This window comes from Paroedura picta, chromosome 3 (genome assembly GCF_049243985.1).
Source record: "Paroedura picta isolate Pp20150507F chromosome 3, Ppicta_v3.0, whole genome shotgun sequence".
In the NCBI taxonomy this organism is placed as follows: domain Eukaryota; kingdom Metazoa; phylum Chordata; class Lepidosauria; order Squamata; family Gekkonidae; genus Paroedura; species Paroedura picta.
In genome coordinates, this window is record NC_135371.1 from 30414155 (window position 1) to 30432436 (window position 18282).

Sequence of the window (18282 nt, forward strand, 5' to 3'; positions counted from 1 at the left end):
CTCCCTATTGTAGTCCAGCAATCTGCCAGCATACTGTACCAGCTCTCCTAGAGAAACCTTTTTGATTTTCTCCAAACAACTACTCTTCCATACTTTTCTTACTGTAGGAAGGGTTTTTAAAAAAAACAAACTGAAGAATAATTTAAAAGAAAAGACAAATTCAAAGTTAAGGATGAATCTGTTCTCAGTGGATTATATCGTATCTGTTGTCCTATTGCAACTTGGAAGTGTAACCATAGATACATTGCATTCAGCATGAAATAAAGCATGTTAAAAATCTCCTTGCTAAAAGTTATTTTTCAAATGAGTGCCATTTTCATGCTGTTTCCTTTTCCTTCTCCTATTCTGGTTTCCCTCCACACCTGTGGAGTCCACCCCATCATGGGGCAGTGCAAAATGATTGAAGAGACAATGGGGAAAAGGGAAATGGTGAAAACATTAAATTTTAAAGTGTTTATTATGTTTTAAAATAGTTTTAATTGTGAATGTATGTTGTGAACCACACTGAGCCCGCTTGCAGGGAGGGATGGCCTAGAAATCCAAGTATAAATAATTAAAAAAAAATAAACGTAGGAACTCTTCAAAATATCTACCTAAATAATACCAAAGCAATAAAAACCTCATGGGGGGAATTTTGCCACCCTAATTTAGTTTATTTGAATCATAGCACCAGTTGCAAAGCACAAATAGTGTTCCTTTTGCCAAGAATTTGGTAAGTCTTCTGTAAACCCTGCTTGATAACAAACTACAAGAGTAAGCCAAACACTGTAAACATGGTTTGCAGAAACATAAATACAGTTGAGTTGTGGTGAGGCACTCCCCGCTGCACAGCTGTTTCAAGTTACCTTATGCAGGAAAGTTTAAAGGGACTGACAGAAATACTGACTTTATTAACTTAGCCGGATTGCAAGTGGGCAGGAAGGGATGTGCCAGTGTTTGTCTCCTGTGGCCCTTCCCTGCATTCCCAGGAAATTGCCTATTGCCACTGTGGGATGGTAGATGAACTTCCTCCAGGCCCAGCTGGATTCTGGAGATTTTTGGATGGGGGTGGGATCACTTGTGCATGAAATTGGGATCACTTTGGGTGGGCAGGTAGTTGTGAGTTCCTGCATTGTGCAGGGGGTTAGACTAGACTAGATGACCCTGGAGATCCCTTCCAACACTATTGGTCTATGATTCTTTGACTGCACAAGACAGCTCAAAACAGCTGAAGGCAGGGAACACCTCTCTACAATTCAGCTGTTTTTGAAGCTTTCACAGGGAAGAAAAAACAGGATCTTAAGGGACTCAGAGTCCCTTTAAACTCCTGCTTTCTGCTCCATCTACAAACCACCACAAATATCTTTTAAAGTTTGTGGAAGTTCATGATGGTAGGCCCATCGTAAACTTTATTCACAAACACAAACACAGCAAAATTCAAGATTAATTCTGCTTCATGGTTTGGTTCATGCCCATCCCTAATATGAAGGGAGAAACAAAAGTAACATGCAAAAGTACCTAGAAATTAATAAAGACAGGTGTATGTTCCCTATGGAATTTGTTGTTATGTTTGTTTATACTTTTGCTAACAGGTTGTTTGGGCTGTTTTGTTTTGAAGGGGGTTGTAGATCCATTTTATTGGTACACTGATAGTCATTATAGAGAATTTCGATGGTGTTAACATTGAAAATAATTAAATCAAAAAGAGTAGATTTTATGGGGAAACTCCTGTGCGTAGAAACAGAGAAAGCTATGAAAAATAAAGCCTCTACTAGCACGAGAGAAAAGAGAAACCCAAACTAGGGTTTTTCAAGTTAAAACAAGAAAGATGAAAAATTTTGAAATCATCCCTACTGGGAAGTGACATACTTTAAGGAGTGTTGCTACCTCTGAGAAACTCACAGCATCTGATGTTATTAGCCTCTTTTAGGTGCCACAGCAGCACCTCTAGTTGTGTTAATTGCAGTCAAGAGAAGCACCCTGCGCTGGGTAATAAGCTCAGCCCATTTCCCTTAGGAAATCCCGCATTCATTGATTATAAGACAAGTACAAGATGGTTGTGGAGATCAGGGGTCAAGGCAGCACAAAGAAACAGACAAACAAAAGTAGCAGTTCCAAGTGGTCCTTTGTATTCTGCTCGTGCTTCTCTGCATCTAAGCTACAGACAAGCAAAACAAGATCAAAGAGGGGCTGCTGTTCATGTTCTCCAATACAATGATTAAGATGATGGTCATGGGTGGCCTTGGACATTAGTGTCTGATCCAAAGTGACCCTGGGTCAGCAAGGTTGTTAGTGGGCTGTCAGAATGGTAGGGCTGGAGAGAGTGTTTTGAAGCTGTCTAGTCTAATCCTGTTTCCCAAACAACATGAGGAATGTATTTGTATCTATTTGTCTCATTGCTGACAGCCTTTTCAGAGTATCTGCTGATGATGTGATTCTCCTCATTACGTGGGGAGGAGAAGTATTGGGGCATTTAAAAATGCCCTATCCCCCCCCCCCCCCATACACACATTCTGATTCCTTCCAAGTTCTACTCACACTCATTCCATAGAGGTGTTAAAAGTGGGTGTGTGAGCTGTGAGGAAATGTTGCTTTCTTTCCTCAGGCTCTGGTTCTTATGCAAAGAGGACATAGTCTCGCAAAAGCCAAAAGGGAGCTGGGAGACAGTTATATTTAACAGAATATAACTCGTACAAAAAAAAAAAAGAAGTCACTTTTTCCTTCTTCAACAGAGAAAACTGTCCTTGTTACACCGTCTTCCAAACTGGACGTTACGGTTGGAGAAAGCATAGTCTTACCTTGTCAAGTGTCCAAAGATCCATCCATTGACGTTGCATTTTCATGGTCATTCAATGGAGATATTATAGATTTTAGAAGAAGACTAACCCATTTTGAAAGAGTTGGAGGAGTAAGTTTTGTAAACTCTATTCTGTCATCGTAATATGAGAGATATTAAAGTGTATCGTTTTTTTCTATTGTGTATTAGAAAATCGGTTTAAAGCCACATGTATTTACTTTGCTTTCAGTGTGCATTGGGTCTCCCCCCCCCCCCCACACCACCCTGATGTTAAGCTTAAGAAGTGTTTCATGCCAAGTTCTGCATGTGTGATTCCTTCCATCTTCTTCAGCTGACATGATGTACATTGATCACAGGTAGATGAGAAGCAGGCATGAGTGTACTGAACCAGCGGCCTGCAAACAACTGCCAAGCCATGAGAATGCCAGCTACTTGTACACAGGGTCCCTCCCCATGATCGGGAATGTTTGAAAAAGCAGTGGTCAGCTTGCATGTCTGAAAACAGCTTCCCTCTGAGGGCTTTGCATTCCTGGTGTTTGATCTAAATATTGAAGGCTAAATTTTACGGACCTGTACTGTTTATACATCCCTAGATGCCACTTTGTTTATTTTACTGCTGGATTTCATGTTGATATTTTTATGCTTATGACTTTATTTTTGTATTGTTTTTACCTTGAGAGCTTCCTGCAATGTTTTCCTAGAGAAATTGCATATACATTGTATTAATAAATACTGTACCTTTCCTTATGGCTAGGGCATGCTAGATTTAACCTTTGAATGGGCTAAAATGATGGATGTGTCTGATTAATTTAAACATGAGGGGGTGGCCTTGTCTCAGCAGTAGAGCATCTGCTTTGTAAATGGAAAGTTCAGTCCCTGGCATCTCCATTTTAAAGGATCAGACAATGATCTATCTGAGACCCTGGCGATCCATTGCCCATCATAGCAGTCAATATACTGACCTTGGTAAGCCAGCGGCCAGACTCAATATGGCAGCTTCCAGTCCATTCTCCATGGACATAAAGTTAGCTGCTGGGTTTTGCCTCAAGCCACAACAGCATCAACAGCAAACCTAGCTAGCTTTATGTCCATGGGGAACAGCCTGGAAATCAGGAGGCTTCCAGAGTGGAGAATGCTCCTTCCCCACATGCATGCACATACACACACAGTAGTGGAAGCTACAGTCCCCATATGGTAATTAGCCTGACTTGTGTCTGATACAAGTAAGACAGTGATATTCATCTTCCTTGCAAGGGAAGGCTACAGTTGAAGAGAAGCCCAGAGTTATATTTCTGATCTAGATCCTGCCCCCTGTTATGAATGTAGCACGCTTGGTAAAGTCCGTCCTTTCATTCAGTAAGATAGGCATGACCTTTCTACACTCTCTAAGACCAGTACAGGCATGGAAAGCAATAAACATGTGAACCACACTCAGACACTCTCTATAGCACTTCCATTATAGCATGATTTGCAAGAAAAATAGATTACAGCCAGGTTGGAGAGCCAGCTTGGTGTGGTGGTTAAGAGCGGTGGTCTTAGACTTGGAGACCCCGGTTAAATTCCCCACTCATAGCCATGAAGCACTGCTGGGTGACCTCAGGCCAGTCACAGCTCTCTGGGCTCTCTCAGCCCCACATATCTCACAGGGTGACTGTTGTGGAGAGAGGAAGTTGCTTTGAGGCTGTATCAGGTAGTAGAAAAGCAGTGTGCAAAACATCAGCTCTTCTTACTGCCCTGAGCTGACCAGTTCAAAAGTGGTGGCGTATAAATTGAATAAAATAATAAATGTATGTGGTGCCACATATGGTTCAATAGAACCTGAGATACCACTGAGTATGCACCAGCCTGCCTTTCAGCACACGAACAAGAATTTGAGCTCACCCATTCCCACTGTCTGTTTCCTTCATCTTCCTAGCCAAAAGCTTTTGTTTCTGAATGCAGGCTAAACCATTTGTTTTCAATGTTTGCATTATTTGTGAAGCCATAATAAAAATGTCAAAATGAAAGAAACTGATGCCAGCAATGAATAATTTAATTTTAAAGCTGCATATTTTATTAATTTCTTAGCAAGTTATAAAAATGTCCAGTGTAGAAAACACGTTTGGGAATGATTAGTTGCCTCTTTCTCTTCATTGTACCACAAGGAATCAGTCGGGGACTTGATGATAAGAAATATTCAGCTAAACCATTCTGGGAAATACACATGCACGGTGAAAACAGCTATGGACAGCCTCTCAGTAACGGCAGAAATTATTGTAAGGGGTAAGTCTATTAACTGTAAAATTCCAGCTAACTCTAACACCTGGAAATATATGAAGTATTTTGAGTTCAGAGAAGCTTCTTTGCATGAAATGTAAATAAGTCATGATTTGCAGCTCAGAGATATTTCTTACTACTACTGTCCCTTCAGACAAAGTTTTGCCCAGTAGGCTACAAAGCAAGCCAGAGGGAACATTCTGTACACATTCCTCTTCACATTATTATTCCCCCACTCAAAATATATCTTTAGCCTGTTTACTGGAATTCATTTTTTGCTGTTGAGTTTGGACTAGAAAGGAATGATTATATATCTTGTACACATAAGTAGCAAAATATTTATCGTGGGTAGGACAAAAATAGGACAGTTGAATACCAATGTGATCTCATCAATAATTACTTCAGTCTAAACTAATTGATTTCAATGAGGTGAAACTGGAACGATCTCAATAGCACTCTACTGCCAGATGTGGTTTTATAGTATTTGTGTTTTCGAATATGTTAATTTGTTTGTAATTTGTATCTAACTGTGGTTCATTCTTCACAAAGGAGACTTTTCTTGTTGTAAAAGGAATTTATTCCCCTGGGAATGCAGAGGGAATTAAGTACTATTTTTTTTTCCTATTGGATAAAGAGATTGTTAAAATTAGTGATACTTCAAGTACCACACCTGGGTTTCTGAGACCTAGTAACTATTTCTAGTAAATATTACCTGTGTATTACAATTCAGGATGATTTTACATATTCATCTTTCTCAAAGTAGAGATTAAAATATTAGTATAATTAATAGTTTGAAGGGTACAATGAAAGCAAGAAAAAAAGTTGAAGTGGTAGCAGTATACAAGATCCTACAAAAAGATATCTATCCTTACAGTCGGATACCACAGTGAGAACAAAATCTGCCTGTAATCATATCTAATAGCCATCGACATGTCATAGTGATATGACTTCATGTTCTGAATAAAGATCATCATCGGAGAGGGGAATTGGCATTTTATCCACCTATAGGGAACAAGCTACCAGACTCGACAGGGGAGTTGCTTCTTGGGGAATTATGGGAATGTTTTGCTTTCGTTCTGATTGTTCTATGATGAGTAACAGGAAAACCAATGGATATGAAGGTATTTAACTTTATTAACACAGAAGATTTAGATTTCAGCATAAAGTTGATAATATAATTTGATTGAAAGTGTTCATTCAATGATGAAGTTAAATTCTGCACATGGAAATTCACACATCCTATTACCATAGACCGGAATTGATGGCAACAGTATTTCGATCTGACTTTCATGAATTGTAGAAACCCACACAAATTTACAGTTGATTTCAGATGCAATATTGATGGAGAAAGATCAATATTGCATTTGAAATTAAGTGTAAATTTGTATGACTTCCACAATGCATGAAAGCCATATTTAAATAATGTACCTGTAAATTCCAGTCTATGGTAAATTGTGATTCAGGAATGAATTGGATTTGCTTGGGGGGGAAGGAAGAATCTCCCTTAGAAGACTGCCAAGGAAGTGGACAGAGACATTATTTTTGTCTATTTCAGGCTGTAGTCTTTTTAGGAAAGACTAGAGAGGTTTAAACATAAGCTGCCCTATCATAGAGCAGGAGACTGAACTAGATGATACAGTGGGACAGTTCAACTTTTTATTTCTAAAACTACTCCCAATAAATCTAGGGAGTGCATGAAGAATGCCCATCTGAGTCCCAAAGAGCAACTATTTCAAACACTTTTGCTAAAATAATATGGCCTTTTTTTCCCTTTTAATAAGGCACTCCGGGTCCACCCAAAGATGTTAGTATTGAACACATTTCTAGCACAACTGCAGTGCTAAATTGGAGACCAGGAAGAGATAATAACAGTCCCATCCAGACATACACTATTCAGGCAAGGACTCCTTTTTCTGTTGGATGGCAGGGTGTTTCAACAGGTATGTGTTTACATTCCCAACTCCCCTTTTTGTATATGGGGTATATTTTAAATCTGCTTTCTCTCTATGTAAATATATCTGTTTCATTCTTAGTTCCTGAAGTTATTAATGGAAGGACCCACACAGCAACCGTGGTAGATCTCAGTCCTTGGATTGAATATGAATTTCGAGTTGTGGCTGGCAATAGCATAGGGATTGGGGAGCCAAGCACACCATCTGAACTACTCAAAACAAAAGCTTCCAGTAAGTTTACAGTAACAGAGCTGATGGGGTTAGAAACTCTGTAAGCACAAGTGTGAAAGTTGCTTGAAACCTTCATAATTCTGATGGGGAAATTGAGACTTTAAGCCCATGATTTTTTTAAAGTTTTCATCTGTTCATTGTATTTTTACAAGGCGGGGTCTGTTCAGAAGCCTGACGTGGAATGGATATGGTTAAATAACTATGGAAATACCCTCCCCATGTAGCATTCTAGTACATCACTACAAAATTTAGAGAACGATTAATAGATAAATATGTGATCCTAAACCTGAGTAAATTAGAACTATAGCATAATGTGCGTATTTACTTTCCTATAATCCAGAAATATCCCCAAAGCAGTTTACACATGACAATAAAATGCAATTCTATTACAAGCATGTCTGTACTCTATAACAACTAGTAATGCTTTGGGCAGGCCAATCCCATCTCTTCAAACCATTATGGTTATTCCCATTCCTCATCATTATGCTGACTGCTATCAGTTAGATGGCTAGTTGCCTAGCTGTGTATTCCTAGAATAATGTAACAACAACCTCAATTATCCTTTCACTTTTAAAAAAAGAGATATATATATATACTAGCCAAAAAGCCCATTGCACGCAAAAATGCAATGGGCGCTAGCAGCCCCAAGGAGTGAGAGTGGGTATGGGGGGGACTACCTTTGCGGATGGCGAGTGGCTGGCGAGTCCAGGTCTTTCAGCTGGAGTCCTTGTCTTTCGGCTGGATTCCCTGTCTTTCGGCGAGCCGCTGGTGAGCGGCTGGAGTCCTGCTCTTTCGTTGGTGGCGACCTGATGCGGCGAGAGGCGCTTTGCGCCTGCCGATTCGTCCCTCTGATTGTCTGTCCAGAGAAAGGGTCCAATTCGGACCCTTCCTCATCACGGACACATCCCGCCCCAGAACCCCTTACCCTTTTATTTAGTCCGTGGCGCCCGCGGCGCCACGGGCGATGTGCAGATTTGTTACAAATATGGTTGGCATTGAATGAACTTATTTCTCTTATTCTTACCATGTTGCATTTCTGTAAAAGGGAGAGGGGGGACAAAAACAAAGAGTTTAAAGAGGAAGAGCTGGGTGTTATTAGCATATTGGTGCATAAATAATAATGCAAAAATAGAATAGAGGCATTAATGCCGTGTTCTGAATCAGATACTGATCCAAAGAACCCTGCATATTTGAATAAATTCTACCCACTCACGTGCTTTTTAACATTTGTTCCATAGACAACAGGGGGAAGTTTCTTCAGTGCAGCTCGCTGATATATTTCTAGATTGCTACTTTAAAATTGGCCTCAGGTGTGGTCAAGAAGGAGCAATGAAAGGGTGAAGGAGACAGTCTGTCTTGCAGTGTCTATATTGCCGACTAAAACTCGATCAAGCATTGGTTCATTCCTGGAGGCAAATGAGCCACTGCTTAGTTCATTAAAATGAAGCTGAGAATTAATTGTGCTTCTGTCAATGCGCTCAACCATAAATTTTCGTCTGTTTCTCAACTGTGACCCAATTGAGGCTTTGTTGAGTAGTGGTATGCATTTCTTTCCAATGCCAATACAGTAAATACAGAACTCCTTTACACACAAGCACTAATTGAGCATTAACTGGTTCATGGACTGGTAGAATGCTAGTTGAGCTTCACTTGAAAGTCTTCTTTTAATTCTTCATTGTGTTAACTGCCCCAGTTGCCATTCCTTCTTCAACAGATATAATAGAATTGTCTCAAAGTAAATTGTCCAATTTGCCATGATATGAAATAATGTTTCATGTTTTTAGTATGCCTTCAAAAGAAGAGCTCTGAGTTGCTTTATATGGAAAAAATTACATCTTGCGAGGTCACGCAGCTATTCAAAAGGGCAATCTACAGTCTTTACAATGCAGCTCTAAGCAGTTGGACTGTTGAAATCAATTTATTTAGAAAGGTGTCAATTTGCTTAAGGATAATCAACCCAAGAAGGCTATTCTGCATGGAACTCCCATGCCTTTTCTTGCAGGGATTGTCTTTTACTCAAGATTGACATGGTGAGTCTAATTGTGGTAAATCTATCCTGTAGGATCTCCAGTTGTTGATGGAGGAAAATGTTTATTATGATTTTGATTCCTGATTTAGTTTCTCTCAAAATTTGTCTCACATCTATTGATGTAGTTATTGAATTTATGTCGTATCTGTCATATGGTTATCATCTTCCCTGTTTTTCATGTTCCCTGTAAACCACTATAAGGGGAGGGTGGTATATAAATGTAAGAAATTTAAAAATAATTACAATTAATACAGGATGATTCAGGGAGGAAAGGAAGACTGCTCCGAATCTTGAGACCAAAAGTCATGTGGCAGTTTTCATGAGTGCCACCCAAAATAGCAGATTGCAGCATGCAGGTTTTTTGAGTCCTACCAGAATCTTGTATCAGGCTGAATTGTTTTGAAGAAGGGGGGAGATAGTTTTGGTCTTGATCTTAAAGCATTGTCAGCAACCTGTATAGAGTTCCTGGCAGGTGTGGATAGATTTGACAGTGCTGGTTGGAGCGGTTATCAAGGCATTTGGGCAGGGCCAGTTTATCTATGTAGCACATGTAGCATGAGATAGGGGCATCATGCTTCCAGTGGCCCCACACAGTGCCTTCACCCCCATGGATCAGGGCCAAAGCTTCTCTCCTCCCCACTTTCCCCTCTTTAAGGACACCCAAAGTGACACCACTTTCCACTGTGGAGGCCCCTCTGCCCTCAGACTGGCTACTTCCACCACAATTACATTCTTCTAAGGCCCCATGAATCCTTAAACTGGCTCTGGTGCTATGGGCCCCACAAACTCTTAAATCACTCCTGCATTTAGGTAGAAGGAAGGGGGAAAGGCCAGCTTACAGCTTAACATAAAAAACACAGCTGTCAGTTAAATGTCTCTTAAGCACCAAATAGAATATCACCTAGCAAGCTATTATGTATTCCCTCCTCCCTTTTTGCTAGTTCCAGAGCTCAGGGTCTTCTTCAAGTGGGATTATGAATGCCTCATAATTACACAGAATTGTTTTATCCCCCACCCCCACCCCTGCTCTATCTTTTTCTAGTTCCTGTAGTGGCACCAACAAATGTGAGTGGAGGCGGAGGAAGCCGATCTGAACTTGTCATCACATGGGAGGTAATTTGTAAATCAATCTCAAGCATTCATTGTAATGATGGGAAAATACAAGACAGTGCTGGCAAAAGCAGGTTCGCCATGCCATTGTTAGCTGTTTAGAGAAGTAAACTATGAGTGGCGTGTTATAAAGATGTTTAGAAGTCATCCATAGCCGCCTTATCATCATTATGCAGAAGGCAGCAGAGCACTCTAATCTGTTTGGGCATTTTCCGCATTAAGTATTTTACACGGTTTTGTTTGCAAGTCTGTTCCCTTCCCCCTCCATTTTGGAATATTATGCTAGCAACGCACATCCTGTCATACATAAAAGAAGACACAGCCTTTCAATATCCAATTCTGTGCAGTGCATGTTTCTAAAGCAAATCATATGCTCAAAGGAAAAGGGGGGGGGGTTGTTTGTTTGTTTTGCCTGAGGCTACAGGCCTAAGCATATTTACTTGGTGGCACGTTCTGTCAAACCACTGAAATGTCCAGCTAAATGCAGATTCAGAGGCTACTGGAGAAAATCCACCAGCTGTGTATACAGTCAATTCTGAAAGGAGATGGTATGCCTCCTTATCATGTTTAAGTGGGAATTTCTATTAATTGTATCTACATTCTATGCATTTCCCTGAAGCGTATCTGTTCAGATGTTACTAGAAGCATTGCCAGATAAATGTTTTTGTCTGCTCATTGGCCAACAATGCTCCTTTAGCAGTGCCCAGAATAGGTTTTAATAATTCAGCCTGGTCTTTGGGGTGGTTAAGATGTAACTAGGTTGGCAGTAATTACATGGGTTACTGCATAGAGAAAGGATAGGAGGCAAGCAGCACCATAAGACATCATCAGTTCCTTAAAAGAATACTTACCAGCTGTGTAGATGAAGCACGGTGGGTACTGTGGGTGGGGATTCCAAGGTGCTGAACAGCATCAGCCAAATACTTACTTGCTTTATGTCACATGGAGGGAGGAGATGAGGCTTGGCACTTCTAAGCACAGTTTTCAGGCCAAATTGGGATAAGCAAAGGTTGGGGGCCAAAATAGTATTGGCAGAAATGTTAACATCAATGTAGCAGGTGACTATAGGCTGCAGTAAAGGCAGGTATTTATTTTGAGTCAGGGGCTAGTAAGATCAGGGGTCATTTTGGTATGAAATAGAACATGTTCGAATGTTTCAAAAAGTTGACTTTGAAATACATCTCAATTTATCGGATTTGGCTACCCCATACCTCAACCACATCCAGTTTGCAGAAAGCTTCATCTAGTTGGAGGAAAAACCTAGCAGTTTTGTTCTTATGTAGCAGTCTTGATATCCTTGAAAAGGATGATGCTATTGGAATAATTGAGACCAATAAACAATTCTGAAAAGTATTACAGAGAGTAAATAAAGATGCTACAACCAAAAAGTATGAACAATGGCTCAGACGTACAACTGCAAAGAATGACCTGGGGGAAAGTATTCTGAAAATGACATTATGAAATCATTATAAAAAGATAAATACATTATTTGTAGATGAATTGAATCAAAAACATTGGAAGAAATGACAACCTTCCTCCAATCTGGATTATGCATCAATAACAAAACTATCACAGGCTGCTCAGATCTGATACACAGAAATTTTGCATTCATCATCATGACTTCTGTGCAGTCCCATTTGTGGTCTGCATGATAGGAAGCCAGCCACAGATAGGAGCTTCCAAGCCTTAAAGTACATTCCAGATACTAGAAGAGTTCCTCCTCTCCCTTTCTTACTCAAAAGATCATGTGACAGATGTGGGGAGAGCACTCCTCCCTCAGTTCCCTTTGTTCTACCATGAGAGGAGGAAAAGCTTCCTTGAGCTTCTTTCTTCAAGTTTTCCAAGAGTTTTTCACTAGAAAAATGTTATCCAACTGGGATAACCCTATTTGAAAAAGTGTGAAAATGTGGATCCAAGATGTTTTTGGGGAAGACTTTGGGTGCCCCAAACAACCACAGGAAGCTTCATCAGTGGCCTTGATACTGGCACTGTCAGCAGTGGAAACACATGAACAATCATGTGCAATTAGGTGGGCATCAAAACCACTACTGGAAAAAGTCTAAGAAAAAGGCCAAGCATAGCCTGAGAAGCTCTCTTTGTCATCATTTTCCCTCGGCTCAGCATGTTGAGGAACTCTATCTTCTCTAAGTTATGGTTCATTATCTCATTGAGATTTGAGGGAATCACCAAGTCAACATCAGCTGTAAGACTTGCCCCAAAGTCAACTTTTGACACCAACAGACACCTCGGACTGTCCATCACCTACCTGTATTGAAGTCATTACTACTTCCAATGATGCCTTCAACATCAGCATGTTTTATTTGATTCCCATGGTCTTTAGAGGATGAAGTATTTGAAGTGCTATCTCTACTGTAGGCTCTGCAAAACACATCAAACAATAGATGACCCACCCCCATCTTTTCACTGGCTACCACAGTAGAATATTTGATTCCCTTTTCCTATGAAGTTACCACTCTAGTAAGTACCATAGAACCCTAAGCAATACACTTACCCTTGGCAAACACCAAAACCCAGTACCAAGACCAAGGGGAAGTACTTCTCATGAGCCACCTCATGGCAGTCATTGACAGAAACATATGGTGAAAACTTTCTTATAGAATAACCGAGGATCGGACACAACTGAACAGATAACATCATCATCATCTTCCAATTTAGAAAGCATAACCAAAGATAACAAATTCAGTATAAGTGCTGCGAACGTTTTCCCAACTAAAAGTTATCCTTAGAAAACCTTTGGCTTCCTTAGCACATTCATTAGTTTCCTTGGCACTATGCCACTGGTAGTTTGGGTGGCTTTCTGTCACAATCCTATCTGAATGATTTCTTGCACAGCTTTATGTATGCCACACATGTATCTTGCCATTTGCATTTTCTTTACTAGGCCTTAAAAATGCTCAGTGTTTCTCATTTGCTCACGGGTTCTGCTGCCTTTCTCCACTGTTGGTGTTATTCCATTTTTAAATGACTGTACACTTTAAGGTGCCCACTGGCCTAGTGTGATCTTTTGCTAAGCAGTGTGCACTTCTATCATGTCACCTTTTATAACGAGAGCTAAAATATTCTATCAGTGTTACTTTCTCCTTGAAATAATCAACCTGGGTTTTTTTCCCCCTCTCCCTCTCAAGAAAAACACACACTGATGAAAATGTTTTCTCAGCATATTCACCATTACAGATAGTGACAGCATATTTTATTAATAGACATATTAATTTTGTCATAAACACTGGTTGAAGCTCACTAGGTTAAATTACTAAAAGTATATTTTCAGGCTCAAGGGACTTGCACTAAAGCATTTAAATCAGTGTGGTAGGTTCTATAAGTATGCAATCATGCAATTGGTGTGTACTTATGTACTGAAATTGCTTCCTTTCCTTGTCATTCATCTAAAATTAGCAGTCCAAGCCCTTTAAAGTATCTTATGCAAGTGTGCCTGTAGGGTGAGGAGAGGTGGGGAGATAATTAAACTCAAACTTAAATTATAATGAAAAGATTGTAATGTTTGAAAAAATGTTCTGCGTACCTTTAATAGTGCTGATCAGGTCTTGAGTTTTTAAATTGATTGCCCTGATAGATTTGTTTTTTATTGCCATTTTCAATATTACACTGACTGATGGGACCAACATTATTATCTTCTTGGAAGCACAGTCAACCAAATCAATACAACTAAAATATACCAAAAGAGTAAAGATTCAATTAAAACAGCATATACAGTACTTGCAAGCGCCTGTTGATTGATTATTATGCTTCTTGCAGCTAGTTCCTGAGGAACTACAAAATGGGGAAGGCTTTGGATACATCATTATGTTCCGCCCACTTGGTTCAACAAGGTGGACAAAAGCAGTGGTGAATTCCGTGGAAGCATCAAAGTACATCTATAGAAATGAAAGCATCACCCCACTGTTCCCTTTTGAAGTGAAGGTGGGCGTCTTCAACAACGAAGGAGTGGGCACTCTGAGTTCAGTCTATATTGTGTACTCTGGAGAAGATGGTAAGCAAAATGATGTATTTCTTGGAGTGTATGACATTACTGAGTCCTCATACAGAATCAATGAAGATCAGAACCCTGTTGTGTAAAGTTTGGCATGCAATCCTAAGCATTGGAACTGATATATTTACATACTATGTTACCTTACCTTGATGTTGATCTGAGAGCTCATGTTTTAAATGTTTATTTTTTCCTTCAGAACATGTTTGGTTTGGGACACAATTCCCATCTTATTTCTGTCTCAATAGCTCTGGAATTTCTATCTTCAGAGTACAAATTCTAGAATGTTGGTGAAAACACAAGAAAAAGAAGAGATTTCCCATTAATTGCAAGCTAGTGATTTTTTTCTAAGATGCATCATGTAGGTTGAAAATATCCCAACAGTAAGACTGGTATTCACACTAAGTCCTAGTAACAGATTAATTTGATTTATTAAAATGTATATTTTGATGAAGGCAATGCTCAGCTCGCTAACTAATAATCAAATAATAAACAAAGCATCACTGAAATCTTGATGACAATGGCAAGTTCCTAGTTTAAAGATGTTCACAATACTGCCAAACAGACTGCACTATTTAAAGACGATATCCACGCAGGCAAACTCTTACTGCGAATTAGTTCTGAAAGGTCATATGCTGTCTAGTCATCCTCAGAGATTCAAACAACCTTGGCTAGCTCCCCCCCCCAGCTGTTTACCAACAGAAACCAAGGTTTGAAGTCTTGTGGTTGCCTTCCATTGAGAACATTCATTTCACTGTTAACAAGTGGACTACCTGTACAGCTTCTAAGATTTGAGATGGTTAACCCTGCCTTCTTAGTGAGCCAGGTTCGATTCTGTGCTCCCCCACATGCAACCAGCTGGGTCACCTTGGGCTCGCCACAGCACTGATAAAATTGTTCTGACTGAGCAGTAATATCAGGGCTCTCTCAGGCTCACTTACCTCACAGGGTGTCTGTTGTGAGGAGCGGGAAGGGAAGGTTAATGTAAGCCTCTTTGAGGCTCCTTCAGGTAGAGAAAAGCAGCATATAAGACCCAACTCTTCTTCTTTTTCAGCACATCTGGTAGATTTTTCAGCTTTGTAGAAAGATGTTTTATCTATTCACGGTTCCAGTTCCAGAATGAAGTATTCTCATATTAGGCCATATCCTCTCCACCTTCCGTAACTTACTGGCTACACAATCTGCAGTGTCAGGAAGCTGCTGTGGGCCAGGAGAGGCTTCCCTATCTCTGAGCAAGGTGAAGTTCCAGGCCTCTAGGTCCAGCTGCAGCAGCAGTGAAATCTGGGAGCTACTTCCAGTCACCAGTGTGGCCAGAAGTGGACATGGTCCTTGATGCCATAGATTCTAAGACTGGAGCACTTCCCAGTGTCCACTGCCATAGTTGCAGAGAGGTTCCCAGCATCCCCCTCTGCCCTTTCTGGGAATGCAGAAGTTCCTGCTGTCCTCTGTCATGGTATCTGGGCCTAGAGCCTCTCTCAATGTCTTTTACCATTGTGGTAGGGCCCTGAGCAGCCCCCTGGAGTGGCAGTCACCAGCCATACAGGTAATTGCATTGTCTGCACATTTCTTGTATGAATTGATGGTTTCATTTACATAGTTTATTGTATCGGTTTTTAAGTTTTTAATTCACACTGTAAAGTAAAATGTATGTTTTTCTTGTCTTCTAGAGCCTCAGATAGCACCTACTGGAATTTCTATACAAAGCTTCTCATCATCTGAAATGGAAGTCTCTTGGAGTCCTATTGCATGGAACCGACAAACTGGAAGAGTTCTTGGTTATGAGGTGCCACATTTCACACCCTATTAGACATTTGCAATACAAATATGTATCATTCCATATATAAAAGATACCCTTTTGTCCTTCCCTATCTTCACCAGCCTCTTATTTGTTCCTGTTCCTTTCTGCCCCCCTTCACATTTGCATTGAACTCAATTAACTCAGTGCTCAAAAAGCTATAAGCAGAGCCAGTAAAACATGGCTTTTTTGCTTCTCCCTTCCTACTGCAACCAATAAGCCACCCTTGGGAAGACCTATGATATAGCATGAAGAGTTGCAACGGGAAGGAGAAAAAGAAGTCCCCCCTCCACTCATGCAAGAGTGACTTTAGATGAAAGCCTTTCTCCCCAAGCCTTTGCATCTTGTTGTCCATTGTGGGTCCCTGCTTTCCAGCCCACTGACTAGACATTTCGTTACTTCAGTGAAACAAAAATGCTAACTCAATGTTCCTTGCCTCTTGGTTTTTCTACTTCTACATTTCAAACTACTTTTATTTCAACATCCCTTTTGATCCACCAACAACATATGGAGCTTTGAAAGGCAAGAGAGCACCTTGAATCTCTCTAGGAATCTTCTTCCATTTTAAATCCCCCCCCCCATTTTGCTTGAATTACTAGGATTGCCAGCCTCCAGGAAGAGCCTGGAGACCTCTTGGGATTACAACTGATCTTCAGTTTCCCTGGAGAAAATGGCTGCTTTGGATTCTAAGGCAATACACCCTGCTGAGATCCCTTCCCTCCCATCCCCAAACCCCACCCTCACCAGGCTCCACCCTCCGCCCCACCCCCCCCCCCAATTTTTCAATACACAGGTAGTAACCCTATTGAATTACAGAGGTATACAAGCTTTTAAAGGTTACTCAGCTTATCTGCATTTTTCCCTCTGGATATCTATAAAAGCAAAGGATTCTTTTTTCCTCCTAAACTATAAATATTCATCCCTGCTTTAAATCCTGACAACTTCACTTAGAAATCAGCCATTGCTCTTGAAGCCTTCATTGTCAGCTTGTCTTCTTCCCAATCGAGACTGTAATAGGAGGGAAGCAATGAACTGTCCTTGCTCTTTGCCTTAGGTCTTATACTGGATGGATGATGCCAAGGATTCTACAACTGGCAAAGTCAGAGTCAATGGCAACATAACATCAAAAAATATCACCGGCCTCAAGGCCAATACAATATATTTTGCCACAGTGAGGGCTTACAACACTGCTGGGACTGGACCATCCAGTGTGCCTGTCAATGTCACGACAAAAAAATCACGTGAGTATTTTTTTTAAGGCCAAAAAAGCACAGATGCACAGGTGCACAGGTGCAAGTTACAACAGCAGCTTGTTTAATTATGCACCAAACATTGTCTTCTGTGCTACTCTTCTTTGCTGTTACATGAGCCTCCCACTATTTACATAGCTCTAAGGATAAGATGAGAACTCATCTCTTCTGCTGTGCATAAACAATCTGGAGATGATTTTTGTTTCAGTTCCAAAAAGTGCGGTACAGAAGGTAAATCTGTGGGTAGCTACTTTTATCCCCTTCGTATGCTGCTTATTTACACATAGTGTGCTGCCATGGTTTCTGTTATCTATAAAACAAGCAATGGCACTGGATGATGAGCTGCGATTACAGTTACAATTGCCACTTCTTTGCATATGGCACCTGTGTAGTGCCTGGGCAAAGGAAAATGTGCATTTTCAGATGACAGCTCAAAGTTGCTAAGCAAACCAATTTCCCCCTTCCATATGTTCATAGGCACCTACCTTTGTCAAAAAAGCTTATATCTCTTAGAATTTAATTGTACAAAGTTCCAAAGAAAACCAGATGACTGTTTATCATGATTATGGATCCAGTCTCTAACACTCAGCACAATTAAGGTGATCCCTTCATCTTCTGGTAGTGTAAGTAACCAAGAACAGCAAGACTCAGGAACTCTTGGATTGCATGAAGGCCCAGTTCATTTGTCATGTTGGTTCTACTATGTCTGCTTACAATAGATTCAGTATCTTCAATCCTGGAACACAGTGCCTGAGGATTGCACGTAACAGATTGTTGTAAGTAGTCCCACCACCATCAGAGGTCTGGTAGCTGCAATTCTAAGAAGGTCAAGTTTCCTAGGACAGGGAGGATTGGGGTACAAATGCAGTGCCCCCAA

At 40.5% G+C, this 18282-nt stretch overlaps 1 protein-coding gene across 1 annotated transcript in view; it reads left to right on the forward strand.

Moving 5' to 3' along the window:
- Nucleotides 1–18282, forward strand: part of CNTN6 (contactin 6) — a 254480-nt gene that overhangs the window by 219133 nt on the left and 17065 nt on the right. Inside the window, 8 exon segments of the mRNA XM_077325221.1 lie at nt 2712–2887; nt 4921–5038; nt 6814–6972; nt 7066–7215; nt 10287–10357; nt 14129–14363; nt 16028–16143; nt 17210–17396. Of these exon segments, the coding sequence (XP_077181336.1) occupies nt 2712–2887; nt 4921–5038; nt 6814–6972; nt 7066–7215; nt 10287–10357; nt 14129–14363; nt 16028–16143; nt 17210–17396 (1212 nt within the window).